The sequence below is a fragment of the Carassius carassius genome, chromosome 2 (genome assembly GCF_963082965.1).
Source record: "Carassius carassius chromosome 2, fCarCar2.1, whole genome shotgun sequence".
Lineage (NCBI taxonomy): Eukaryota > Metazoa > Chordata > Actinopteri > Cypriniformes > Cyprinidae > Carassius > Carassius carassius.
Window position 1 is genome coordinate 46,199,850 of NC_081756.1, and position 23,166 is coordinate 46,223,015.

General features: G+C 37.0%; 1 protein-coding gene across 5 annotated transcripts in view; it reads right to left on the bottom strand.

The window, feature by feature from the left end:
- Positions 1–23,166, bottom strand: part of LOC132110822 (Kv channel-interacting protein 4-like) — a 224,235-nt gene that overhangs the window by 6,203 nt on the left and 194,866 nt on the right. For all 5 annotated transcript variants that reach the window (XM_059517840.1, XM_059517822.1, XM_059517803.1 and 2 more), the window contains 2 exons: positions 14,297–14,421; positions 758–827 (listed from right to left, as the gene is read on the bottom strand). In XM_059517840.1, coding sequence (XP_059373823.1) covers positions 758–827; positions 14,297–14,421 — 195 coding nt within the window. The remainder of the gene's footprint in view (positions 1–757; positions 828–14,296; positions 14,422–23,166) is intronic.

Sequence of the window (23,166 nt, forward strand, 5' to 3'; positions counted from 1 at the left end):
TTGACTAATTTCTTTAATTTTACAGTTTTTAATATGAGAGTAAAAATGTTGAGATAATTATGAAAAGTCCAAATTTTGATGTACTAAGTGGACATTATAACTAAAAGTAAAATTCCTTCATAATTACATTTACATTTAGTAATTTTTATATTTAGTCATTTAGCAGATGATTTTATCCAAAGCGACTAACAAATGAGGACAATGGAAGCAATCAAAAACAAGAAATATAATTACATTTTGGTATCTCATAATTTTGACTTTTGTGCCATCATTATAGCTTTTTTTTTTTTTTTTTAATCTTTTTCACTGTTCTAATCATATTTCCATGGAAGCCCACTTCCAGTGCAAAATAAAAAATGCTTTAGTAGATCATGATTATGAAAGTCAAAAATAGGAGATACTGAGACATTAGTATGAGATAATACTCATATGAAAAAAAAAAATATGAGAAATTATAATATTGTTTTATTACATAAATGAATGAAATTCTAACAATTTAATCGTTGGCATAATTATGACTACATATCTAATTTTGTCTTTTTTGTCATAACTGTTATTTTTTTAAACGTATTATAATCTTTTAGTGCCATAATTTAAACTTTTGATTATTTATTATTTAATAAGACTGAATCAAACTACAATAGGTTTAACCAATAAAAACTATTATAAAGGGTAAGATCAAGCAGAATAATCACACTATACAGTATAACTGTAAAGTAAATAGTAGTAGAAAATATATGACTTTAAATATACTCACCTCCCTGTGGAAAAAACTGAGAGTAAATTTCCTTAAATGTGTCTTCATTGACCACACCACTAGGGCATTCCTGAAAAACACAGATACAGACATTTCCATCACTGAGATGTTTTTGAGGAGTGATTTCACCAAGAGAACCATTATGTGCATGAACATCCAACTAGGAAATGGCACCACTGTTGAGCAATAAACACATTATCCATTGTCCAATCTTATTTTAATGTGCATCGTAAATGAAAATGTGAAACAGCAGGCAAAAACATTATACTAGAAGTGCATTTGCTGCATTGAACATAATCTCATATGACTCTCATTTGTAATAAACGAGCTCAGAGAGATTGTCAGACAATGTTGTAAGATCACCATACTTTACTGTGCTATCACTGATCACTAGGTAATGGTAAACCTTATATATGATTTCTCTAGCATTGAAGTATGCATGGTTTATTACTAATAAATTGTGAAAAATGTGCATATTTGTGCTAGAATTTGCTTACGATTTTATTGGATGACTTGCACTAAAAATTATGCTCTGAATATCAGATTGACCTCCTCAAGATGACCAAGGTGTCATGCTTGTCTGATGAAGCGCACTCAGATGTTTTGATTTGGTAAATACATTTATGAGTGGCTCTTCAGAAATGATCCTTTCAAACCTGAGAGTGAACTATGAGAGGATGATTGCTGTCTCACAACATCAGCAATGCAATATCTTTAATATTCTATTTAAGGGAGTTACAATGGCTGTTATCCAAAATGTCTGCTGAAGATAAAGAAACAAGCATATTTTATTCATTCTGAAATAGCAGCAGATATAACAGATATACATTCGTGCTGAAATTCAAATATCACAAAATCAGTGATGGTCTGATAGTTAAAGCAACTACAGATTGAATGTCTCGGGTTATGTATGGTAACCCTCGTTCCCTGAAGGAGGGAACTGAGACGTCATGTTGGATGACCAACAAATTGGGCTATCGCTTAGATAGACCAATCTACTTTGGGTGTAAACTAAATGAGCTAATACACATTGGCATGCAATTATTGCATCCAGCTGCCACTGATCTTAACGTGAGTATAAGTAGGCAGCAGGTGCACCGCATATTCAGGTACAAGAGCTGTGGCGACGGGACGTGACGTCTCTATTCCTTCCTTCAGGGAACGAGGGTGACCATACATAAACGAGACATTCCCTTTCAGACAGTCACTCTCAACTTCACATTGGAAGACCGACGAATTGGGATTCCAACCAAAGGGCCACAGCGACTGCCCCTTTCAGTGTCCTGTGAAAGCCACCTGTGCCCCTATTTTCTGGCCAGAAGACCAGCTAACGCTACTATGGCACTACCTACTCAGTATGACTGGATAACACTGGAAAAATGTACCAGCTCCACAGGGACGCTGCAGACTTTACACATATGGGATCCACTTAGGTCTCTACATATGAAACCGAGTCCTCTACCAGTTCTCGCGGATTCATCGAATGAGGGCCTGGCACCAGATGCACTGCCACGTCTGGCTGCCAAAGAACGGAGGAGCTCAACAGGGTCTAGTATACCACATGCGTGCCTCTTCCTTAAGTCAGTAGATCCTTCCTCAGAGGAATCAGCCAAGGAGGGGCTATCATGAGTAGCATTAGCTCCGGCAACCAAGTCAGAGTGGGTCAGAAGGGCGCAACAATCATGACCTTCATCACCTTGCACAGTGTCTGTGCAAGAACGCTCACTGGGGGAAACACATAATTGCGCAGGTCCCGCGGCCAGCTGTGTGCTGGTGCAACTGGCAGTGAGAGGTTTCTGGAGAGGAACACAGATTTACCTGAGCAGCTCGGAAACATCTGCAAATCAGCTGGACCATCTGGTGATGGAGTCGCCAATCTACTGGGGGCGCAGCTTGGGACAGCTCGTCGGCTGCCCGGTTGAGAAGCCCAGGAATGTGAACAGCATGAAGTGACCTCAGATGCTTCTGACTTCAAAGGAGGAGGTGGTGGGCGAGTTGCGACATACAACCCGAATTCCGGAAAAGTTGGGACGTTTTTTAAATTTTAATAAAATGAAAACTAAAAGACTTTCAAATCACATGAGCCAATATTTTATTCACAATAGAACATAGATAACATAGCAAATGTTTAAACTGAGAAAGTTTACAATTTTATGCACAAAATGAGCTCATTTCAATTTTGATTTCTGCTACAGGTCTCAAAATAGTTGGGACGGGGCATGTTTACCATGGTGTAGCATCTCCTTTTCTTTTCAAAACAGTTTGAAGACGTCTGGGCATTGAGGCTATGAGTTGCTGGAGTTTTGCTGTTGGAATTTGGTCCCATTCTTGCCTTATATAGATTTCCAGCTGCTGAAGAGTTCGTGGTCGTCTTTGACGTAGTTTTCGTGTAATGATGCGCCAAATGTTCTCTATAGGTGAAAGATCTGGACTGCAGGCAGGCCAGGTTAGCACCCGGACTCTTCTACGACGAAGCCATGCTGTTGTTATAGCTGCAGTATGTGGTTTTGCATTGTCCTGCTGAAATAAACAAGGCCTTCCCTGAAATAGACGTTGTTTGGAGGGAAGCATATGTTGCTCTAAAACCTTTATATACCTTTCAGCATTCACAGAGCCTTCCAAAACATGCAAGCTGCCCATACCGTATGCACTTATGCACCCCCATACCATCAGAGATGCTGGCTTTTGAACTGAACGCTGATAACATGCTGGAAGGTCTCCCTCCTCTTTAGCCCGGAGGACACGGCGTCCGTGATTTCCAACAAGAATGTCAAATTTGGACTCGTCTGACCATAAAACCCTATTTCACTTTGAAATAGTCCGTTTTAAATGAGCCTTGGCCCACAGGACACGACAGCGCTTCTGGACCATGTTCACATATGGCTTCCTTTTTGCATGATAGAGATTTAGTTGGCATCTGCTGATGGCACGGCGGATTGTGTTTACCAACAGTGGTTTCTGAAAGTATTCCTGGGCCCATTTAGTAATGTCATTGACACAATCATGCCGATGAGTGATGCAGTGTCGTCTGAGAGCCCGAAGACCACGGGCATCCAATAAAGGTCTCCGGCCTTGTCCCTTACGCACAGAGATTTCTCCAGTTTCTCTGAATCTTTTGATGATGTTATGCACTTTAGATGATGAGATTTGCAAAGCCTTTGAAATTTGACGTTGAGGAACATTGTTTTTAAAGTTTTCCACAATTTTTTACGCAGTCTTTCACAGATTGGAGAGCCTCTGCCCATCTTTACTTCTGAGAGACTCTGCTTCTCTAAGACAAAGCTTTTATAGCTAATCATGTTACAGACCTGATATCAATTAACTTAATTAATCACTAGATGTTTTCCCAGCTGAATCTTTTCAAAACTGCTTGCTTTTTTTAGCCATTTGTTGCCCCCGTGCCAACTTTTTTGAGACCTGTAGCAGGCATTAAATTTTAAATGAGCTAATTAAGTGGATAAAAGTGTAAAATTTCTCAGTTTAAACATTTGCTACATTATCTATGTTCTATTGTGAATAAAATATTGGCTCATGTGATTTGAAATTCCTTTCGTTTTCATTTTATTAAAATTTAAAAAATGTCCCAACTTTTCCGGAATTCGGGTTGTATGATGAGAGTGCAGACCACCTCGTAGGTTAATATATGCAATGGTTGCAGTGTTGTCCTTGTGGACTAGTACATACTTGCCTCATAAGTGCCCTTTGAGATCAAGGCAAGGTGCACCGCCAGCAACTCAAGGCAGTTTATGTGCCAGTGCAGTCGGGGACCCGTCCAAACCGCTGAAACCCCTGTTGTACGTTGCCCCCCAGACGGTGGTTGAGGCATCTGTGTAGACCACAGCATGCCTGGAGACCTGGTCTAGGGGCACTCCTGCATGGAGAAACGCAAGGTCTGACCACAGGGAGAAGGTTTTGGGTCAGGCTCCTGTATGAGGAGTGCTGTCTGTTCGACTGAGTCCTACTCCATACCGAGAAAAGAGGTGGTAGTGGCATTTGGACACAATTGCATTTCAACTGACCGCTCCACCTGGGGGACTCCCATGTACCCCCTCGCTGCACCACCATCGAGAGTGGTGAATGAGGATGGGCCACTGGGGTGGTTTCTGGCAGTGAAAGGTGCAAAGGCAGTGCTGACAGATCTTCCTCCCCAGAAAAGTCTGGCTCACCCTCGACATCGTATCGTCGGGGGGAGCTGCGGAAGATAAAGGTGGTACCCCCATAGTGGGTCCAGCATGCTCTCTCGAAAGCTCCACTGGTTTCGAAGCACCAACATTCCACACCATTAGCACAAAATAGAGTAAATTATGATGTTTATGCCTTATTCTTAGCATCATTAACTGTTTTGAAACCTGTAACTGGTGTATGATCTTATTTAAAAACATGTTTAGATTGCATAATAGCTGTAACAGTGTAATTTGGACTCTAGGAATTGGATTAGATATGAATATTTTCAGAAGATGTTTCTAATTTCCTTTGTCTTTTTCCACTCATTAGATTTTTGCTTCGGAGCCGAGTAGTTGATGCAACTTGTCACTACAAAGCCTTTCATCTTTTCAGTTTGAGAATGGCCCGAAATTTCCAGGTTTTTCATGAATGCAGAAATAATAAAAGACAAATCTAAACTAATGCTTTTAAGAACTTTTTGGAAAACACACTGAATGTTTGGACCTGATGTAATGAAGAGTCCATCTGAAGGGACAAAATAATTGACTTTTATAAAGTGGGCACATGTTCCAGTACATGGCAAAACTGAGCAATAAAATGACATGAAAATCAAATAATCAGAATCCAGCCTCTGGCATTCAGAGCCAGATACGAAACCTCATTACAGTATTCCCTTTGCTGTGTACTGAGCAACTAGAGGAGGAAGACTGGAGGACTGAGAGGTGCTGTGCTGAGCTGAGATTTTTGATGCAAGCACAGCAAAGGAGAGATTTGCTCTTAGAGTATGCATTCACATTCTTCAATAAAAGACACTGCAACTGTCTGTTACACACTCAAAAAACAGTTTGAATCGGCCCGGTTCAAAGGATTCAGTCACGCTTAAATGGATGTACTATACAGAAAAAAGGGTGTACTGTATGTCTTCAATGTACAGAATTGTCACCTTTGTGAAAGCTTTAAGATCTGCTGAAAGAATATTTCACCAAAAAAAAAAAAAAAAAGACTCTGAATAATGTCTTATCTTCAGGCCATCCAAGATCTTGTTTATTTCTTTATCTGAATATATTTGGAGAAATGCATTGCATCACTTGCTCACCAGTGGATGCTCTGCAGTGAATGGGTGTCGTCAGAATGAGAGTCCAAACAGCTGATGAAAACATCACAATAATCCACAAGTAATCCACATGATGTCAGTCTATCAATTAACATCTTGTGAAGTGAAAAGCTGAGAGTTTGTAAGAAACACATCCATCATTAAGACATATCCATTTTCAAACTGTCGCTTCAGACCAAAATAAATAATCTATACATAATATTTCTTTCTCCAGTGAAAAAGTTGTCTTGTCAGGAGATAAATATGCATTGATCAAGCAACATTTACAAGCAAAAACAGGACAAATCAGTTCTCAGTGGGTTTTGATGTGAGAGGACAACAGCGAATTGGTTTTGGAGGATGTGTTATTATGGACCATGGACTCATATTTTGGCCAGAAGTAATAGTTTAAAGTTAAAAACATCTTGATGTATTTATTTCCTACAAACACACAGCTTTTGACATCACAAGATGTTATTTGATGGACTGGACTGGTGTGGATTGCTTGTCCATTATTGTGATGTTTGGACTCTCATTTTGATGGCACCCATTCACTGCAAAGGATTGCTGAGCAAGTGATATAATGCTAAATTTCCAATCAAGAAACATATGAGGCGCCCCGTAGGATTTCAATCAAACTTCGCTTATGAATACATACATAAAAAACATGCATATACACCTATAAATTACTCACATGTACATACATGCTACTGGATGTTCGAAAATACATATATAAAATACACATGCACATTAATAAGAAATCGATACCAATACATATAAGGTTAGCAATTAATGCATACCCACTTGTGAATAACTTTCGTATACATATAAACTTGACGCGTGCATACACCTTCACACACTCGTGCATACATATAAACTCATACAAACACACCTGCACATACTCACATATACATATAAACTTGATCCGTGCATATACACCTATTAAACACTGGCACATAAATGTAAACTCGATGTGCGCATATACATCCATAAAACACTCACGCATACATAAAAATAAAATTTACTAATGTATGCAGTTCAGATAAGAAAAACATATCCTTTATTTGTTTACATACAGGTGCTGGTCATATAATTAGAATATCATCAAAAAGTTGATTTATTTCACTAATTCCATTCAAAAAGTGAAACTTGTATATTATATTCATTCATTACACACAGACTGATATATTTCAAATGTTTATTTCTTTTAATTTGATGTTTGTAACTGACAACTAAGGAAATTCCCAAATTCAGTATCTCAGAAAATTAGAATATTGTGAAAAGCTTTAATTGAAGACACCTGGTGCCACACTCTAATCAGCTAATTAACTCATAACACCTGCAAAGGCCTTTAAATGGTCTGTCAGTCTAGATCTGTAGGCTACACAATCATGGGGAAGACTGCTGACTTGACAGTTGTCCAAAAGACGACCATTGACACCTTGCACAAGGAGGGCAAGACAAAAAAGGTCATGTGTCCAAGCACATTAATAGAGAGGCAAAGGGAAGGAAAAGATGTGGTAGAAAATAGTGTACAAGCAAGAGGGATAACCGCACCCTGGAGAGGATTGTGAAACAAAACCCATTCAAAAATGTGGGGGAGATTCACAAAGAGTGGACTGCAGCTGGAGTCAGTGCTTCAAGAACCACTTCGCACAGACGTATGCAAGAAATGGGTTTCAGCTGTCGCATTCCTTGTGTCAAGCCACTCTTGAACAACAGACATCCAAGTTCCAAGGTCCAAGTTCAACACAGCCGTATACCAGGAAGTTTTAGAGCACTTCATGCTTTCTCCTGCTGACCATCTTTATGGAGATGCAGATTTCATTTGTGCACACTGTGCCAAAGCTACCAGTACCTGGTTTAAGGACCATGGTATCCCTGTTCTTAATTGGCCAGCAAACTCGCCAGACCTTAACCCCATAGAAAATCTATGGGGTATTGCGAAGAGGAAGATGTTATATGCCAGACCCAACAATGCAGAAGTGCTGAAGGCCACTATCAGAGCAACCTGGGCTCTCATAACACCTGAGCAGTGCCACAGACTGATCGACTCCATGCCACGCCTTATTGCTGCAGTAATTCAGGCAAAAGGAGCCCAAACTAATAATCGAGTCCTGTACATGCTCATACTTTACATGTTCATACTTTTCAGTTGGCCAAGATTTCTAAAAAAAAATCTTGGTCTTAAGTTATATTCTAATTTTCTGAGATGCTGAATTTGGGATTTTCCTTAGTTGTCAGTTATATTCATCAAAATTAAAAGAAATAAACATTTGAAATATATCAGTATGTGTGTAATGAATTAATATAATATACAAGTTTCACTTTTTGAATGGAATTAGTGAAATGAATCAACTTTTTGATGATATTCTAATTATATGATCAGCACCTGTATGTAAATGGACTGCATTTATATAGCGCTTTCAACAGACCACATGGCCATCCAAAGCGCTTTACAATTTGCCTCACATTCACCCATTCACACACACATTCACACACCGACTGCGGTTTCTGCCATTCAAGGCGCCATCCAGCTCATCGGGAGCAGCTGGGGTTAGGGGTCTTGCTCAAGGACACCTCGACACTTGGTCAGGTGGAGCCGGGGATCGGACCACCAACCTTCCGGTTTGTAGACAACCTACATGAACCACTGAGCCACTGCCGCCCCACATACCATACAGTATGCAAGTGATTTCATATGTGGATGTCCATGAACTTTTCAGTGCAAATGAAAGGCAGTTTAGTGTAAAAGGAAGTCGCTTAAGCGTGAACGGAAGTAAATATACCGCATTTGCAATCATGGACAGGGATCGTGCTACAGCTGAAGCAATTAGCATTTTTGCTAAATGTTCTTTCTTCGCCCACTATTATAATAACATGCAAACTATGCCAACATCATCCGCCGGCGAACTTCACGAACCATAATATCACAATCGCCAGCAGTAAGTTAATTGGCAGTCTTGATCTAGAAAAAGGTGAGAATTTCACTTCTATGCAATCTTCATGAAATACCTTCCAAACGCTATGCAAATTACACACACACAGAGAGAGAGAGAGAGAGAGAGTAAAATGTCCCAACCTCTATAGTTAAAAAATATAAAATGTGTTCCCAACTAAGTCCCAGTTACAATAGTAAACTTTGCCATTTTCAGAATTTAGGATGTCAGGTTATTTAAATGTGGTTTATTAAAGTTTGCTTTTTTTGTTTTTACAGGCCAAGGACACAATACCATCGGACTTTTAATAAGGATTTCTATACTGTTGACGATAATGACGATAATGTTGTAGTAAAGCAAAAGAAAAAACAGCACTTGCATGAGAGTGGACACATTAAATGCGTTTGGATTTGACAAAGCATGGGATAGAACGATTTAAAGAAAAATCCAAGAAAAAGTGCCACATGATTTAAGGTAATTATTATTTTTTTAAGATGTTGTATTGTAAATGTTTTACTGTGTGATGTATTATTTAATTGTTTATTAGGGGTTTATTTATCAAGGGTATGTACAGTTTTTTTTATTTTTTTAAATGGGGTCATTTTTATAAATTCAGTTATTATTTTGTCTTGTGGAGTATATGTAAAGATCTCATGTGAAATAGCTTATTCAGAACTAAATAAAAAAAAATGACATGCAATTTTCATGATCCCTCAAATTTTGTTTCAACTATTAATATTTTGCACATTGTGCAAAGGGTATGTAAACTTATGAGTGAAATTGTCTATGGCCTAAAATAACCCTAAACTCTATAAGGAAGGCCATATGAAAAAAAAACAAACATTAAACTTCATAACAAACAAAAACAAACAAACAAAAAACACACACACACCCGTCTTACCAAGAGTAGTGGTCTTAAGGGATTTATGTATAAGGTCTTCAACTTGAACACCTTTAAAATAAAGCTGCTATCCAACTCCTGACCTTCACTTAAGGTGTAATGAGCTTGTTGCCATATCCCATAAGTATTTCCAAACTGCACACAATTAAAACCAGTGGTACTAATAAACCCTTGAATAATACATCACACAGTAAAACATTTACAATAACTAACGTCTAAAAAAAACCTAAAAAAACCACAGCATTTACCTTAAATCATGTGGCACTTTTTCTTTGATTTCTATCCCATGCTTTGTCAAATTCAAACGCATTTAATATGTGTCCAATCTCATGCGAGTGCTGTTTTTTCTTTTGCTTTACTACAACATTATCAACATCCTTAATTCTGAAAATGGCTAAGCTCACTAGTGGGACTGGGACATAGTTGGGAACACATTTTATATTTTTTAACTATAGAGGTTAGGACAGCGTTTGCAGCTATTGCACGAAGATTACATAGAAGTGAAATTCTCACCTTTTTCTAGATCGAGACTGCCCATAACCTTACTGCAGGCGATTGTGATATCATGGTCCGTGAATTTCTCCGGCGGATGATGTTGGCATCGTTTGCGTGTTATTGATGCTTTGTTGATGCTTTACGCGGCGCCTCACAGAAACATTGTTTGTGAAATTTTTGTTTTTGGGTGAACTATCCCTTTAAGATAACATTTCCAAAGACTCAGTATATTGCCATAATATGCACATTTAAACTGTGCTTCACCAACTGTTCCACATCCAGAATTTTTTATAAATAACAACAAAACCAGTCTGAAATGTGTCCTCTGCACCACCAATTACCCTGGGCTCTGCTACATGAAAGAAGCCCTGCAGTAAGTTGTTTTGTCTAATCCAGCACTTCACATCTTTGACATAGAAAGGCTGTGTCTGAGAAAGTTCTGTGGTGTTACAGTGAGCTCTGGTTAATTAAAATGGATTGTTTTGTGTAGCTGTCATCCACGGTCTCTTGTGCAGGCAGCGTGAGAGAAATCTCGTGCAATTTACGTTTTTTAGAGACACACCATTCTCATCAGAAACCATCACTGCCAAAGTCTTCTCAAAATTATCAAAAACTCCGGGAGCAATGCAGGGTTCATTAACACTGTTAAGATACACAGACTGTAATTAAAAGATTTGTTCAGCTTGCTAAAGCATGATCATTCACTGACAGAACACTGAGGATCAGGGACAGAATATCTGGAATGTTTTGATTTCAATTTACCACTAATTCATGGGAGCCATAGGATAATACAATCGAAATAACACAAATTAAAAAGTCTGAATGAAGCCGAAGCTCTTCTGACACACTCTGATAGTAGCAGATTCAGCTCATATGACTTTTTCTGCTAATTTGCAGAAAATCAAGTTTAATTTAAGTTCTGATCATTTGTAGAGTGTAATTAACCTAGTAAGAAGAAAAATATGACCACCATCTCTCATAAAATGAAATCTCCTCATCTGTAAAATCCACTTTGAGTAGGGTTGGGTATCATTTGAATTTGAACGATTCCGATTCCGATTTTGATTCCTTGTTCGATTCCGGTTCCTAACGATTCTCGATTCTGATTCTTTTAAAAGGCAGGGTCAAAAAAAGTTTAGGATATTTTAAATGATCTAGCTAACCAACGGTCTTTCTGAAGGAAATAGTCTGACCTTTTTCATCAATTTTAATTCTATGAACTTTTTACTTTTTTTTTTTTTTCATTTATTTAGAGAGACGACAGACTCTGAAATCACAGTGAGCGTCACGCGCGCTTCCGTGTGTGTGATGAATGAAGACGTGCTTCTGCGCCATTCATTAACACAGACACGCAGAACATGCAGGATTCATATTTAAATAGACTTTTCCGGCTTAATATTTACAGATACTAGTCCATATCGCTATTTGATGTAAGTGCAATGACCAACTTTTGATTAATTCATTCAAAATTTGGCAAATTCTGTGACATTCCACGTTAAACTGTAAATTTCGTTTTTATGACTGGATTCTGCGATTTCGTCCGCGTTTTCTGCATCGCAGAAATAAAAGGGTCCTACAATCAGAAACAACTTGTAAAACCCAGTATAGATTAGCAGCAGGTACAGTATAAAATCAGAAACAGTTCTTGTTTAGGAAAATTATCATATCTGCCTTCTCAGGCAGGATGCGTGAGCGTTCTGGACAGATAACTTTATTATCTCCTGCTGTGGAGAAAACACGTTCGCTGTGTGTAGAAGAAGCTTGAACGGATAAATAGGAGAAAAAAGAGGCAGGGAGGACGGTAGGCACAGCGCGTCAAAGACGGGGCACATATTTATTTCTACTCCATGAACACGGAGGTGCATTATCATGTTCGACGTGCACCCTCCTATGCACGAAACAATCTTAATGCAAATGTTGCATTTTGCCGAGATTTCGTTCTGTTTAGGAAAGTTAAACCACAATTAGGACTGCCGACGCACGCTATCCATGTTTGACTCGCTCGATTATGCCAACACTTCCAGTGTACGCTTCTTTGTTGGTGTTCAGAGGTTTCTTCTTCTTCCGGTCGGCGGACTAGGAATCAAAACTAGGAATCGAAATTTAAACTTTTAAACGATTCCGGAATAAATTATAAATTGTGCGCACGATTTAGCAAATCACAATAGTAAATCGAGGGAATGCAATAGTAATCGTGTGCACGTTTTAGTACATTGAGGGAACTAATTAGTAAATCGTGCACACGAATTAGCCTAATATTTTTTCCTGCATGTCATGTGCGGGGCTCCGTAAAAATTTAATAAAATCCTTGTAAACAAACAATTGATGATAGACCTCAACCTCAACATATTTTTTTCATACTATGGAAATCAATGGCTACAGTCACCAATTTTCAGGTGAACTATCCCTTTAAATTAGTTTAATCTGGGGTTTCGATTTTTTTATGTTTTGGAAAGAAGTCAAGGCTGCAATTAATTGATTAAAAAAAATACAGTAAGAACACTAATATTGTAAAATGTTACTACTATTTAAAACAACTATTTTTTTTATTTAAATATATTAAAATGTAATTTATTCCTGTGATGCAAAGCTAAACTCTTAGGCATCATTACTCCAGTCTTCAGTGTCACATGATCTTCAGATGTCAGTCCAATATGCTGATTTGCTGCTCAAGAAACAATTCTCATTATTAGTGTTGAGAACAGCTGTGCTGCTTTATTATTATTTATTTTTTTTTGGTGGAAACCGTGATACATTTTTCAGGATTTTTTGATTCATAGAAAGTTCAAAATAACAGCATTTATTTCAAATAGAGATCTTTTGTGACATTATAAATGTCTTTAATTTCACTTTTGATAAATGTAATTCATGCTTGTTGAATACAAGTATTAATTCTTTCTTCTAAAAAAAAAATCATAGTTTATGCCAATAAATAAATGAACAAACACTTTTCTCTCTGACCAACACTGGTGTCCTTTGAAATAGAGAAAAAGATGTTAATGGATAAAGAGAAAACCGTTTCTAATAGCAGTTATAACAGTTCAAAGACTACTATTACAGAAGCAAAGCAAAATGAGAATAACAAGCTGTAGTGAGCCAGGCCTGTCCCACATGACACACTTGATGAGATGTTGCACACTTGCAAAAGCTGTTGCATGTGCAAGTCTGTGAAATTCACAAGAGCATAGGGTGGCCAGTTCAATATTTGAGGTTTCAGAAGAAAGCTCATATGCCTTCCATGTGCCCTTTTGCTCAGTCCTAAAACTACATCATCAAAGTGTGCAGTCAGAGGAGGAACGTGAGGGCTTAGGGCAGAATTTGGGACAGGACCCTTGACAATGATTTACTAATTAAATCTCTTTTGAAGGAGTTTAGGAATTGATAGTTAAAAATCCAATAAAAAGAAGTGGAAATGACAGGTGATATTAAATGTCAAATAACAAAAAATGAAAACAGTAGTTTAACATTAACAGTATCTGAGACACCACATGGAAAAACGAATGAGGTGCTAGAAAACCTCAGTGCAGTCATCACCTGCCAGTGGTGTGTGTGTGTGTGTGTTTGTGTGCAGTCTGAAGGAAGGATTACAGTCTTCTGATATCTCCCCTTGAGAGTCTGATAATAAAGGACCATTGTGCCACTCTCACGCTTTGTCACCTGACAATTTGGGTCGAGTTAATTCGGTGTTGTCTCATTACATTGAGCACCAGAGGTGAGAAAGGACATTTATGCCTCAGGGACACTCTAGAGACCTTTGCTGACCTGATTATTGTAGCAAGCGTGATAGTTTGGCATGTTCAACATCAAACCAACAGTCAAAAGACATAATAATAATAATAATTAAAAATAAATAATAATAATCAATATCCTCATTCTAAATGCAATTGAATTAAAAAAAAAAAAAAAAAAATCAAACTCTGTTTTTGAAGTCAAAAGCATTAACTCACATTCTTAAAGCCCCGATAGAGGATTTGAAGCTCTTTGCGTGAGAAACGCGTTTGAGCCTCCAGCAGCTCCAAAGCTTCTGGTCGATGGCGCACAGCAGACAGCTCCAGCTCATCCTCGACACTATCTGGAGAGAAACACAGAACTTCAGGTTTACGATCCATCTCTTCATACTCAGATTCACAGTGTTCATCTAAAATTCTATTTTTGATCAATAAGTAGTGGACCAAATAATGACAAAACAAAAACCATTGAAGACTTTGTATTCCACAGTGAATATGAGATGTACAACATTTAATGACATCTAAAATATAATTTAAATTTTAGATGTCATTAAATGTTGTACATCAAATACATTATATAAACCTAATCTAAAATTTAATCTAAATCTAATATTATATAAACATATTTTTCATCAAAAACAATACATCAACACGTGACTTTATGAGCAAGTCATTGAATCATTTACTTCAACCAATTTGTTTCAATCACTTCATTCAAGTGAATATGCAAATTCAGACGCAGCCACTGTTTAAAAATGTGTCGCAATCATTCACTCAAACAATTTTTCTTCGAAAACACTGATTTATTTATGAACAAAAAAGTGAAATAACTGTAGGAGTAAAAACTGAATCATTCACTCAACTGGTTCAGTCAAAAACACTGATTAATTCATGAACAAAACAAGGGAATCCCTGCGTCCCCATGTTCATTCTATCCATCCTAAATAGTAAGGATGCACCGATAATGTTACTAGTATCGGTATCGGGTCCGATACTGAGCTCCCGTACTCGTACTCATTACAAACATCGATACCACACAAATGTGATAAGTGCCATAATCAGACAAAGAAACACCGACAACAGAACAACAGACAGCAGAATGGACTTATTAGACATTGAGGATGTCCACAAAGTATATGTATGCAATGAATATAATGTTAAACATTTAGTATTAACGCCTGCCTAGCTGACATGTTCGAGCTGATAAAGCACACTGAATGGATTGAGCGTACAGCAGCAGAGATGGGCGAGCTTGTCTTGCTTGAGTGTTTCTGTATTATATGAGCGGCTTTGGAATATAAAATCGCAGCACGTTATAGATAAAAAAAACTACTTTACTATAGTGGGTGCAGGACACTATAATTCATTTATGTAAGTGAGGATGGCAAGATAAAGTAAACTGTGACAAATTATACCCAAAATGTCTTCATACAGTAGACTACCAGTAAAACTGCTACAAAAATTTGGGACCAAAAATTATTCAGACCGAGTATGGTAAAAAATTGGATTTCAAGTTTGTATGAAGCTGGATGACAGCATGCCCAGGAGTCTACAGACAGTCATTAAGGCTAAGTGTTGCCCGACTAAGTATTGATAGTTGTGTAAATACTGTCATACTAACAACTGTCTGAATCATTTTTGGTTGATTGTAATCCATTACATACCTTCGTCTTATCTAATATTATAAAAATGTATTTCTTCTGACACATTTTAATTCTGAGTTCTTGTCATATTTTATTACTATCTTCTAAACTTTAGAGAATAAACTGATAATGTGAGAAAGGTTGAAGGTGTCTGAATAAATGTTGTTTTGACTGTTATCTATTTAATAAATGAAGCTAACAGCTAACATTATACATACTCTTTTGGTTTCTGTACCCAATATAAAAAAATTATATATATATATATATATATATATATATATATATATATATATATATATATATATATATATATATATATATATATATATATATATATATATATATACAGTATAGGTACTTGGTATCGGCAAGTACCAAAAATAAAAGTATCGGACAAGTACTGGAAAGAGTGGTGTCGGTGCATCTCTACTAAATAGTATGTGAGATTAGAATAAGTGTGTGCCAAAGCATAGTATGCTGAAAAGCATATACCAAAGTTCACCTGATGGTCTACTATTTCAGGCAGATTTTTGAAGAGTACGTCAATGGCTAATATTGCCCACAATCCATTGCGCTCTTGTGAAGGATTCGGTTCAGAACCACAAACACGAATAAAAAGCTTAAAAAAAAATACAAACATGACTGATGTGTGCATTTAGATTAAGGGGTTTGAGTTACTAATAATCAACATTTAACCTAGTAAAAAATATTGGTTGCACTTTATTTTACAGTATGTGTACTTACATATACTTATAGTGAACTTACAGTGTATTTATCTAAGAAAGTTCTGGTAATACATGGGGTAGGGTTAGGTTTAGGGGTAGGTTCAGGGTTAGTACCTAGTTATTACATAGTTATTGTAACTACTATAATAAGTACATAGTATGTACATGGGGAACAAGACTGTAAAATAAAGTGCTACCAAAATATTTATGTAATGTTATCTGTGTTATATTTCATCTGCAACAATGTGGACTTTTTACAATTTTATATTAACTTTTGAATGCATCATTATACAAACATATGAGCAGAGCTCTCTGCATAAAAACCCATGGCTAGCAGATCAACGTGCTACTTCTTTTCTCTCCAATAAGGTAGGAAGATCAATTAAATAAAATTTGGAGGATGTTAACTGTGATAAGATAATTGACAGCCCAGTTTACAGTGACAGAGTGCATATTACTATGCGACAAAACAGTCTATTAAAGTCACAAGTGTGTACTTTTTCTTCACCAAAAGAGTACATACTTTATGGGTGCAGTGCATGTAGTCACATTGGGACGCAGCACAGGTCTGTATGAGTGAGTCACTGAATCATTCACTCAACCAATTTGCACAAAACACTGATTCATTCATCAACAAAACAAGTGAGAACATGTATGAGTCATTAAATCATTCACTAAACCAACTTGTTCAAAAGCACTGATTCATATTGCTCAAAAGATGACCAATAATTCTTTCTGCTTTGACTTTGAAACTGTTTTCCTTGGCAAAGCAAAAATACACAAATTAACTGTTAATTTATCGTCAAAAATGCAAGTTACCGAATATTAACTTCTTGTTTAATGAATTGTTGTATTAAAGCAGCATCACATAGCAAACATGTACCATTATGGCAGACTTACAAGGTTTTAGAGCAAATCTCAATTATTTAAAGCAATTTGATCTGGCTTTCCATCTGTCAATAGGATCTTAACAGGCCTTGGTGTCTCAACCACATTAGCCTTAAATCTAAAAAAGCTTTCAGCTCATATTTGAACCCTTATTAAAAAGGTATTTCTGGACAACTGGATTTTTTTCTGGACAATTCTTCATTAAATTAGGTCTTCTAGCATCCATTATGACTTGTGTCCGAGATTTACACATTATTTACACCCCTAAAGGCTGAATAATCTTTAAAAATAATGAGCGAGGAACAGAAACCAGTAAAACAATGTAGAGTGAGTCTCATAACATTAATCAGAGGTGACGGGTGCTTTTGGGAGGCACAGTGATTACTGTGACACCTGAAGCGTGGAAGATTAATGGTTAACATATGAACCTTTGATCCACAGAAGACAGCTCATCAAATGACTGGCAATCAGAATGGACACATCCCAGCCAGCAATGACATGTGGGGCCCAGATGAGGGCTTCATGGGCGGCAAATGTGGGCCCCAAAATGGGCTTGCACCCGGGATCCATATAGGGGCAAGCCGTTGAAGCCCAGACAAACTAAAATTGGGAAGTGTAAGGATACTGCAAGGGTCTTAAATGGGCAATTCATGTCAGACCTATTTGAGCCCCACCTGCCTAAAGGGGTTTAAAGTGGGCTTGCACCAGGATTCAACTGTGAATGCCCCTATGGGCTTAAAGTGGGCTTTATGGGCTTTATTTACGATATAGAATTTTAAAGCCAATATCGGCCGATAATATCGAACATCCCTAGTTGTCTAAATATGTGTTTCTGTCCCAAGGGACAGGCGTCTGGGACTGGGCTATTATTATTAAAATTAAACTATTATTATTAAAATTCGGACATCATTTGTTTACTGTACCCTCAAGTTGCTAACCAATCAGTTGATGGTAGCCATTGACTTCCATAGTAATGTCAACTGTTTGGTTACAAACATTCTACAAAATATCTTCTTCTGTGTTCAACTGAAAAAAGACTCTCACAGGTTTTGAAAAGTAGAGGGTGAGTAAATGATGACCAAATTTTCTTTTTTAGGGTGAACCGCCTTTTAAAGTACACTTAAGTGGCCTTTTATTTTTCTTAATATTAAATAATCTGCAAGTACAGTTTTTAAAAATATACTGTTAAGATTTGAAGTACACCACAAACACACGTTCAATAGAATCGAGCACACTTCTTTTTCACAAGAGCATGAAGAGGGATCCACACGGGGGCTAGCCGTGGATGCCAAGATGGGTTTTAAGTGGGACCTGTAAGGGTCTTATGTCGGTCTTAACTGGGTAATTCATGTCAGACCCATTTGAGCCCCACCTGCCTAAAGGGGTTTAAAGTGGGCTTGCACCAGGATTCAACCGTGAATGCCCCATGGGCTTAAAGTGGGCTCTGTAAGGGTCTTTAAATCGATACCAATATTTACAATATTGAATTTTAAAGCCAATATCGGCCAATAATATCGAGCATCCCTAGTTGTCTAAATATGTGTTTCTGCCCCAAGGGACAGGCGTCTGGGACTGGGCTATTATTTGAAGTGTTACGGTAGGCCTGCAACCTTTCTGAGAGTCCACTAATCAACATAATTCAACACAGCGTAAACTTTGACCTATTTTTATGTTTTTTACATTTTTGGGAAGTTACATTTTTCATTTTCTGCTCGACTAACAAAAATGACTGATGGATTGTTTTGGCAAAAGATCTACATGTATGCAATGTTTGTTCTTTGGTGACTAGCGTGACTTGAAATGTATTGAGTTACAATTACTCAATCTCAACGTTCTTGATTAGCCTACATGTAGAGTTACTAAAAATTGTACAGTAAGTAATTACATAACTCAATAGGCCTACATAGTTACTTTGCGCCTCTGCCATGCAGGACCCATGTGTTCCCAGTTCAAACCCAATTTAGCACATGCAGGACCCATATATGCGTTCCCAGATCAAACCCATCCGGCCATCTCCACTCAGCCCATAGATATGCCATGCAGGACCCATATATGTGTTCCCAGTTCAAACCCATGCCCACTTTGCCCATAAATGCACCATGCAGGACCCATATATGTTGTTTCCAGTTCAAACCCATGGCCACTTGGCCCATATATATGCCATGCAGGACCCATATTTGTGTTCCCAGTTCAAACCCATGGCCACTTGGCCCATAAAAATTCTATGCAGGACCCATATATGCATTCCCAGTTCAAACCCATGCCCACTTGGACCATAAATATGCTATGCAGGACCCATATATGTGTTCTCAGTTCAAACCCATGCCCAATTGGCCCATGCCTGTCCCTTATGGGGCCCATGTAATCAGCTCATATGGGCTTCCTATGTGGGACTACAAAACCTACATGGGACCCGCTGATTTCACCCAGTCAAAGCCCATGCCCACACAGTAACCATGGAACCCGTACTTAACCCATCTGGGCCCCATATGTCATTGCTGGCTGGGATATAAACATGATTTTCTCATCTCGTCCTTCTGGGAGTATAGCGATCACGACACAACCAATCATAGTAACTGTAGTATCATTACCGCTTCATGCTAAAGGCCTGTTTCATAACACAATGCATTAGTATTCAATGGCAGCATACCTTGGCATCTAAAGCTGTTCATTAAAAATACAAATAGAGGAATTTAACAATCAACAATTACTATGACAGTTAATCATTTATAGTTCACTTCCAGAATTCAATGCTATTTATATTAAGGATTTGATGCAATGTTGTTTCTTGAATATATACTGTATATATTGAATAAGAGTACAAATGTCTTTGGCTTACATAAAAAAACAAAAAACAAATAAACAAAAAACAAATGATGACAAGAGTGAGATATTGAGAAATACAGAGGTCAAAGATGAAATAGTTAAGAGTTAAAGAAAAAGTAATGAAAGGATTGACACTACCCTGGTGAAGAAGAAGTACACTTTAGCATAATATGAAAAAAAATAAATGGAAATAAAAGACTTTAAAATATATACTTAAGTGTGAACTATAATATTGAATGTAATGTTAATTATATATACAGTATATCCCACTTAAGTAGGTCTTAAGTACACCTTTATATGTAATTTCATAATTACTTCTATTGTCTTTGAAATATTGTTAATGTGTACTGCTTAATGTATTGTCAAGCACTTATGGTAAACTAAAATATACATTAATGTCATTTCTGTTTAAACTTGTATGCCACGCATTTAATTTGCATTTACACATTTACTGAATCTTAAATATATTAACTTTAAATGCAATACTGAAAAATATAAAATGTACTTCAAAGTAAAACATTTAATTTGACATTATTAGAAAGTGCATGGTGTTCTTAAAGGAACAGTTCACATGTAATGTTTGGTTACCAACATTCTACAAAATATCTTCTTCTGTGTTCAACTGAAAAAAGACTCTCACAGGTTTTGAAAAGTAGAGGGTGAGTAAATGATGAAAGAATTTTCTTTTTTAGGGTGAACCGCCTTTTAAAGTACACTTAAGTGGCCTTTTATTTTTCTTAATATTATATAATCTGCAAGTACAGTTTTTAAAAATATACTGTTAAGATTTGAAGTACACCACAAACACACGTTCAATAGAATCGAGCACACTTCTTTTTCACAAGAGCGTGGACAATAAACTGAAAGATGTTGGAGGCTTGTGTTGAAAGAGGACTTGCTTTGGGTCGTGGTGGATGGTGCTTTGGTAGAAGAGCATAGGAACAGCTTCTTGAGCCGTGCCATAACTCCACGCCTGCTGCCGTTCTGAAGGCAAGCGCTACCTAGAAGATACAGCGTGAGTGTCACCACGTCAATCAGGGTTGAACGGAGCATGCTGACATGAGTTCATGAAGCAAAGGAGGCATGGATGTGTCGTTTCGTGCAGATCCTGGTTTAGTTTTTAGTTTTGTCTTTCTGTGAAGTCTGTTAGAATGAATTGAGGACTTGTTCTTTTTGTTTTTGTGCTGAGCGAAAGATATTTTCTAACCCCCAAACCTCAACCTAACCAGGACATAAATCTTTCTACATGTTTAGCTTTTCATAAAGACTAGGTTTATTAAGTCGGTTTCCTCGTGAGTGCACTTTGCTGATTCTCACAACATACAGTTGGTGATTTTAGGTTTTAGTGTCGTTGTGGGGACATCTGATCCCTGCAGTGAAAGCTAAACCTGTCCCATCTCCACAAGGAACCAGTTCTCGTTCCTTAAATGGGTTTATTAATAAAATCACTTTGAAGCTTCAACCTTTAGAAAATTTGTATTACTATTTTTAAAGTTAAGTACATGTGATGAATGAAAGGTTGGATGCCACAGACTTTATTTTTTGTGTGGAGTAGGTGGAATTTTCACATTAATAATCTTTTTTCATGCAATATAGTTTATTCTCAAAATATTATGACTATATCATATTGCTATGACTTTATCGTTCAAAAAAGGTAATTATGACTTTTTATCTTGCAATTCTGACTTTTATTTTCACAGTTGCAAGTTTATATCCTGCTGTTCTGACTTTTCTCAGAATTGAGATATAAAATCGTAATTGGGAATTGTCCAACTGTGAGGAAAAAAGTCAACTCACAATTCTGACATTTTATTGAAATTATTATTATTATTATTATTACTTTATTGTTATAAAGTCAGAATTGTGATATAAACTTGCAATCCTAGAAAACATTTGTTTAGTTTATGTCACACAGTGGTCTCATAATCAATTAGAAACTATCTGTATTCTTGCATGGCATGCTCTCTTGTTAAGGACTAAACACACTTATTGTTTGTTGCACTACCGATAATGAGTGTGGCCTTCACTTCAACACATGTACGCTTATGTAGCAAGATTGAATTTCCTGTGGGGAGCTGTTGAAGTGATATCAAGAACAACAGATGAGCTCAATACACCTGCATCTTCATTCAGCATCACAAGGGCTAAACATCAATTTGTATGGCAACAGCCATATACAGTTTCGTGGTCTGACTAAAAGGCATAGCAATCATGAAATAAAGATTGGAAAAAACATCACAATTTTATTTTTTATCTTTTTTTATTATTATTTGATCTAAATGTTTATGCTTAAATGCTTAAAATTGTTTTGTATTCATTCATTGTTTGATTTTTTTTTATGATTTAAACAATATTTTGATATAACATTTTTATATACTTGTATGTCATTTTTATGCTTGAAAAATAGTTTTGTAGACTTGTTTTTCGTTTTGTATTAATTTCTTAAAATAAATGCAAAAAGCATTAAATAAATGTAATAAAAAAAAGAAGTAAAATCAAGAAGGAAAGCAGACAAAGGGCCCTATTTTAATTATCTAAGTGCAAAGTGTAAAGCGCATGCGCAGGTGCACTCAGGGCATGTCCAAATCCACTTTTGCTATTTAACGACGGAAAAATGGTTGGCGCACCCGGCGCATGGTCTAAACGGGTTGTCCGTATTCTCTTAATGAGTAATGGGTGTTTTTTGGGCGTAATGTGCAATAAACCAATCAGAGTCTCATCTTCCATTCCCTTTAAGAGCCAGTTGTGCAGAATTTGGCAAGCGCAAAGACAGAACGCGTCTCCGAGATGAAACAGAGCTGCTCTTGTGCGAGCAAATAGATAGCCTTATTCTGATACATGCGATGACTATCCATTATGGCATGTAGGCATTTTTATATATATATTTAATTAGCCTACAAAAAAATCTTATGCATTGCAATCCTTTAATATTTAATATTTTTAATATGTTTGTGTGCTGCTGAGCCCTGTGTTTAATAAGCAGGGTGTATGCTCGTTGTGGACCTGC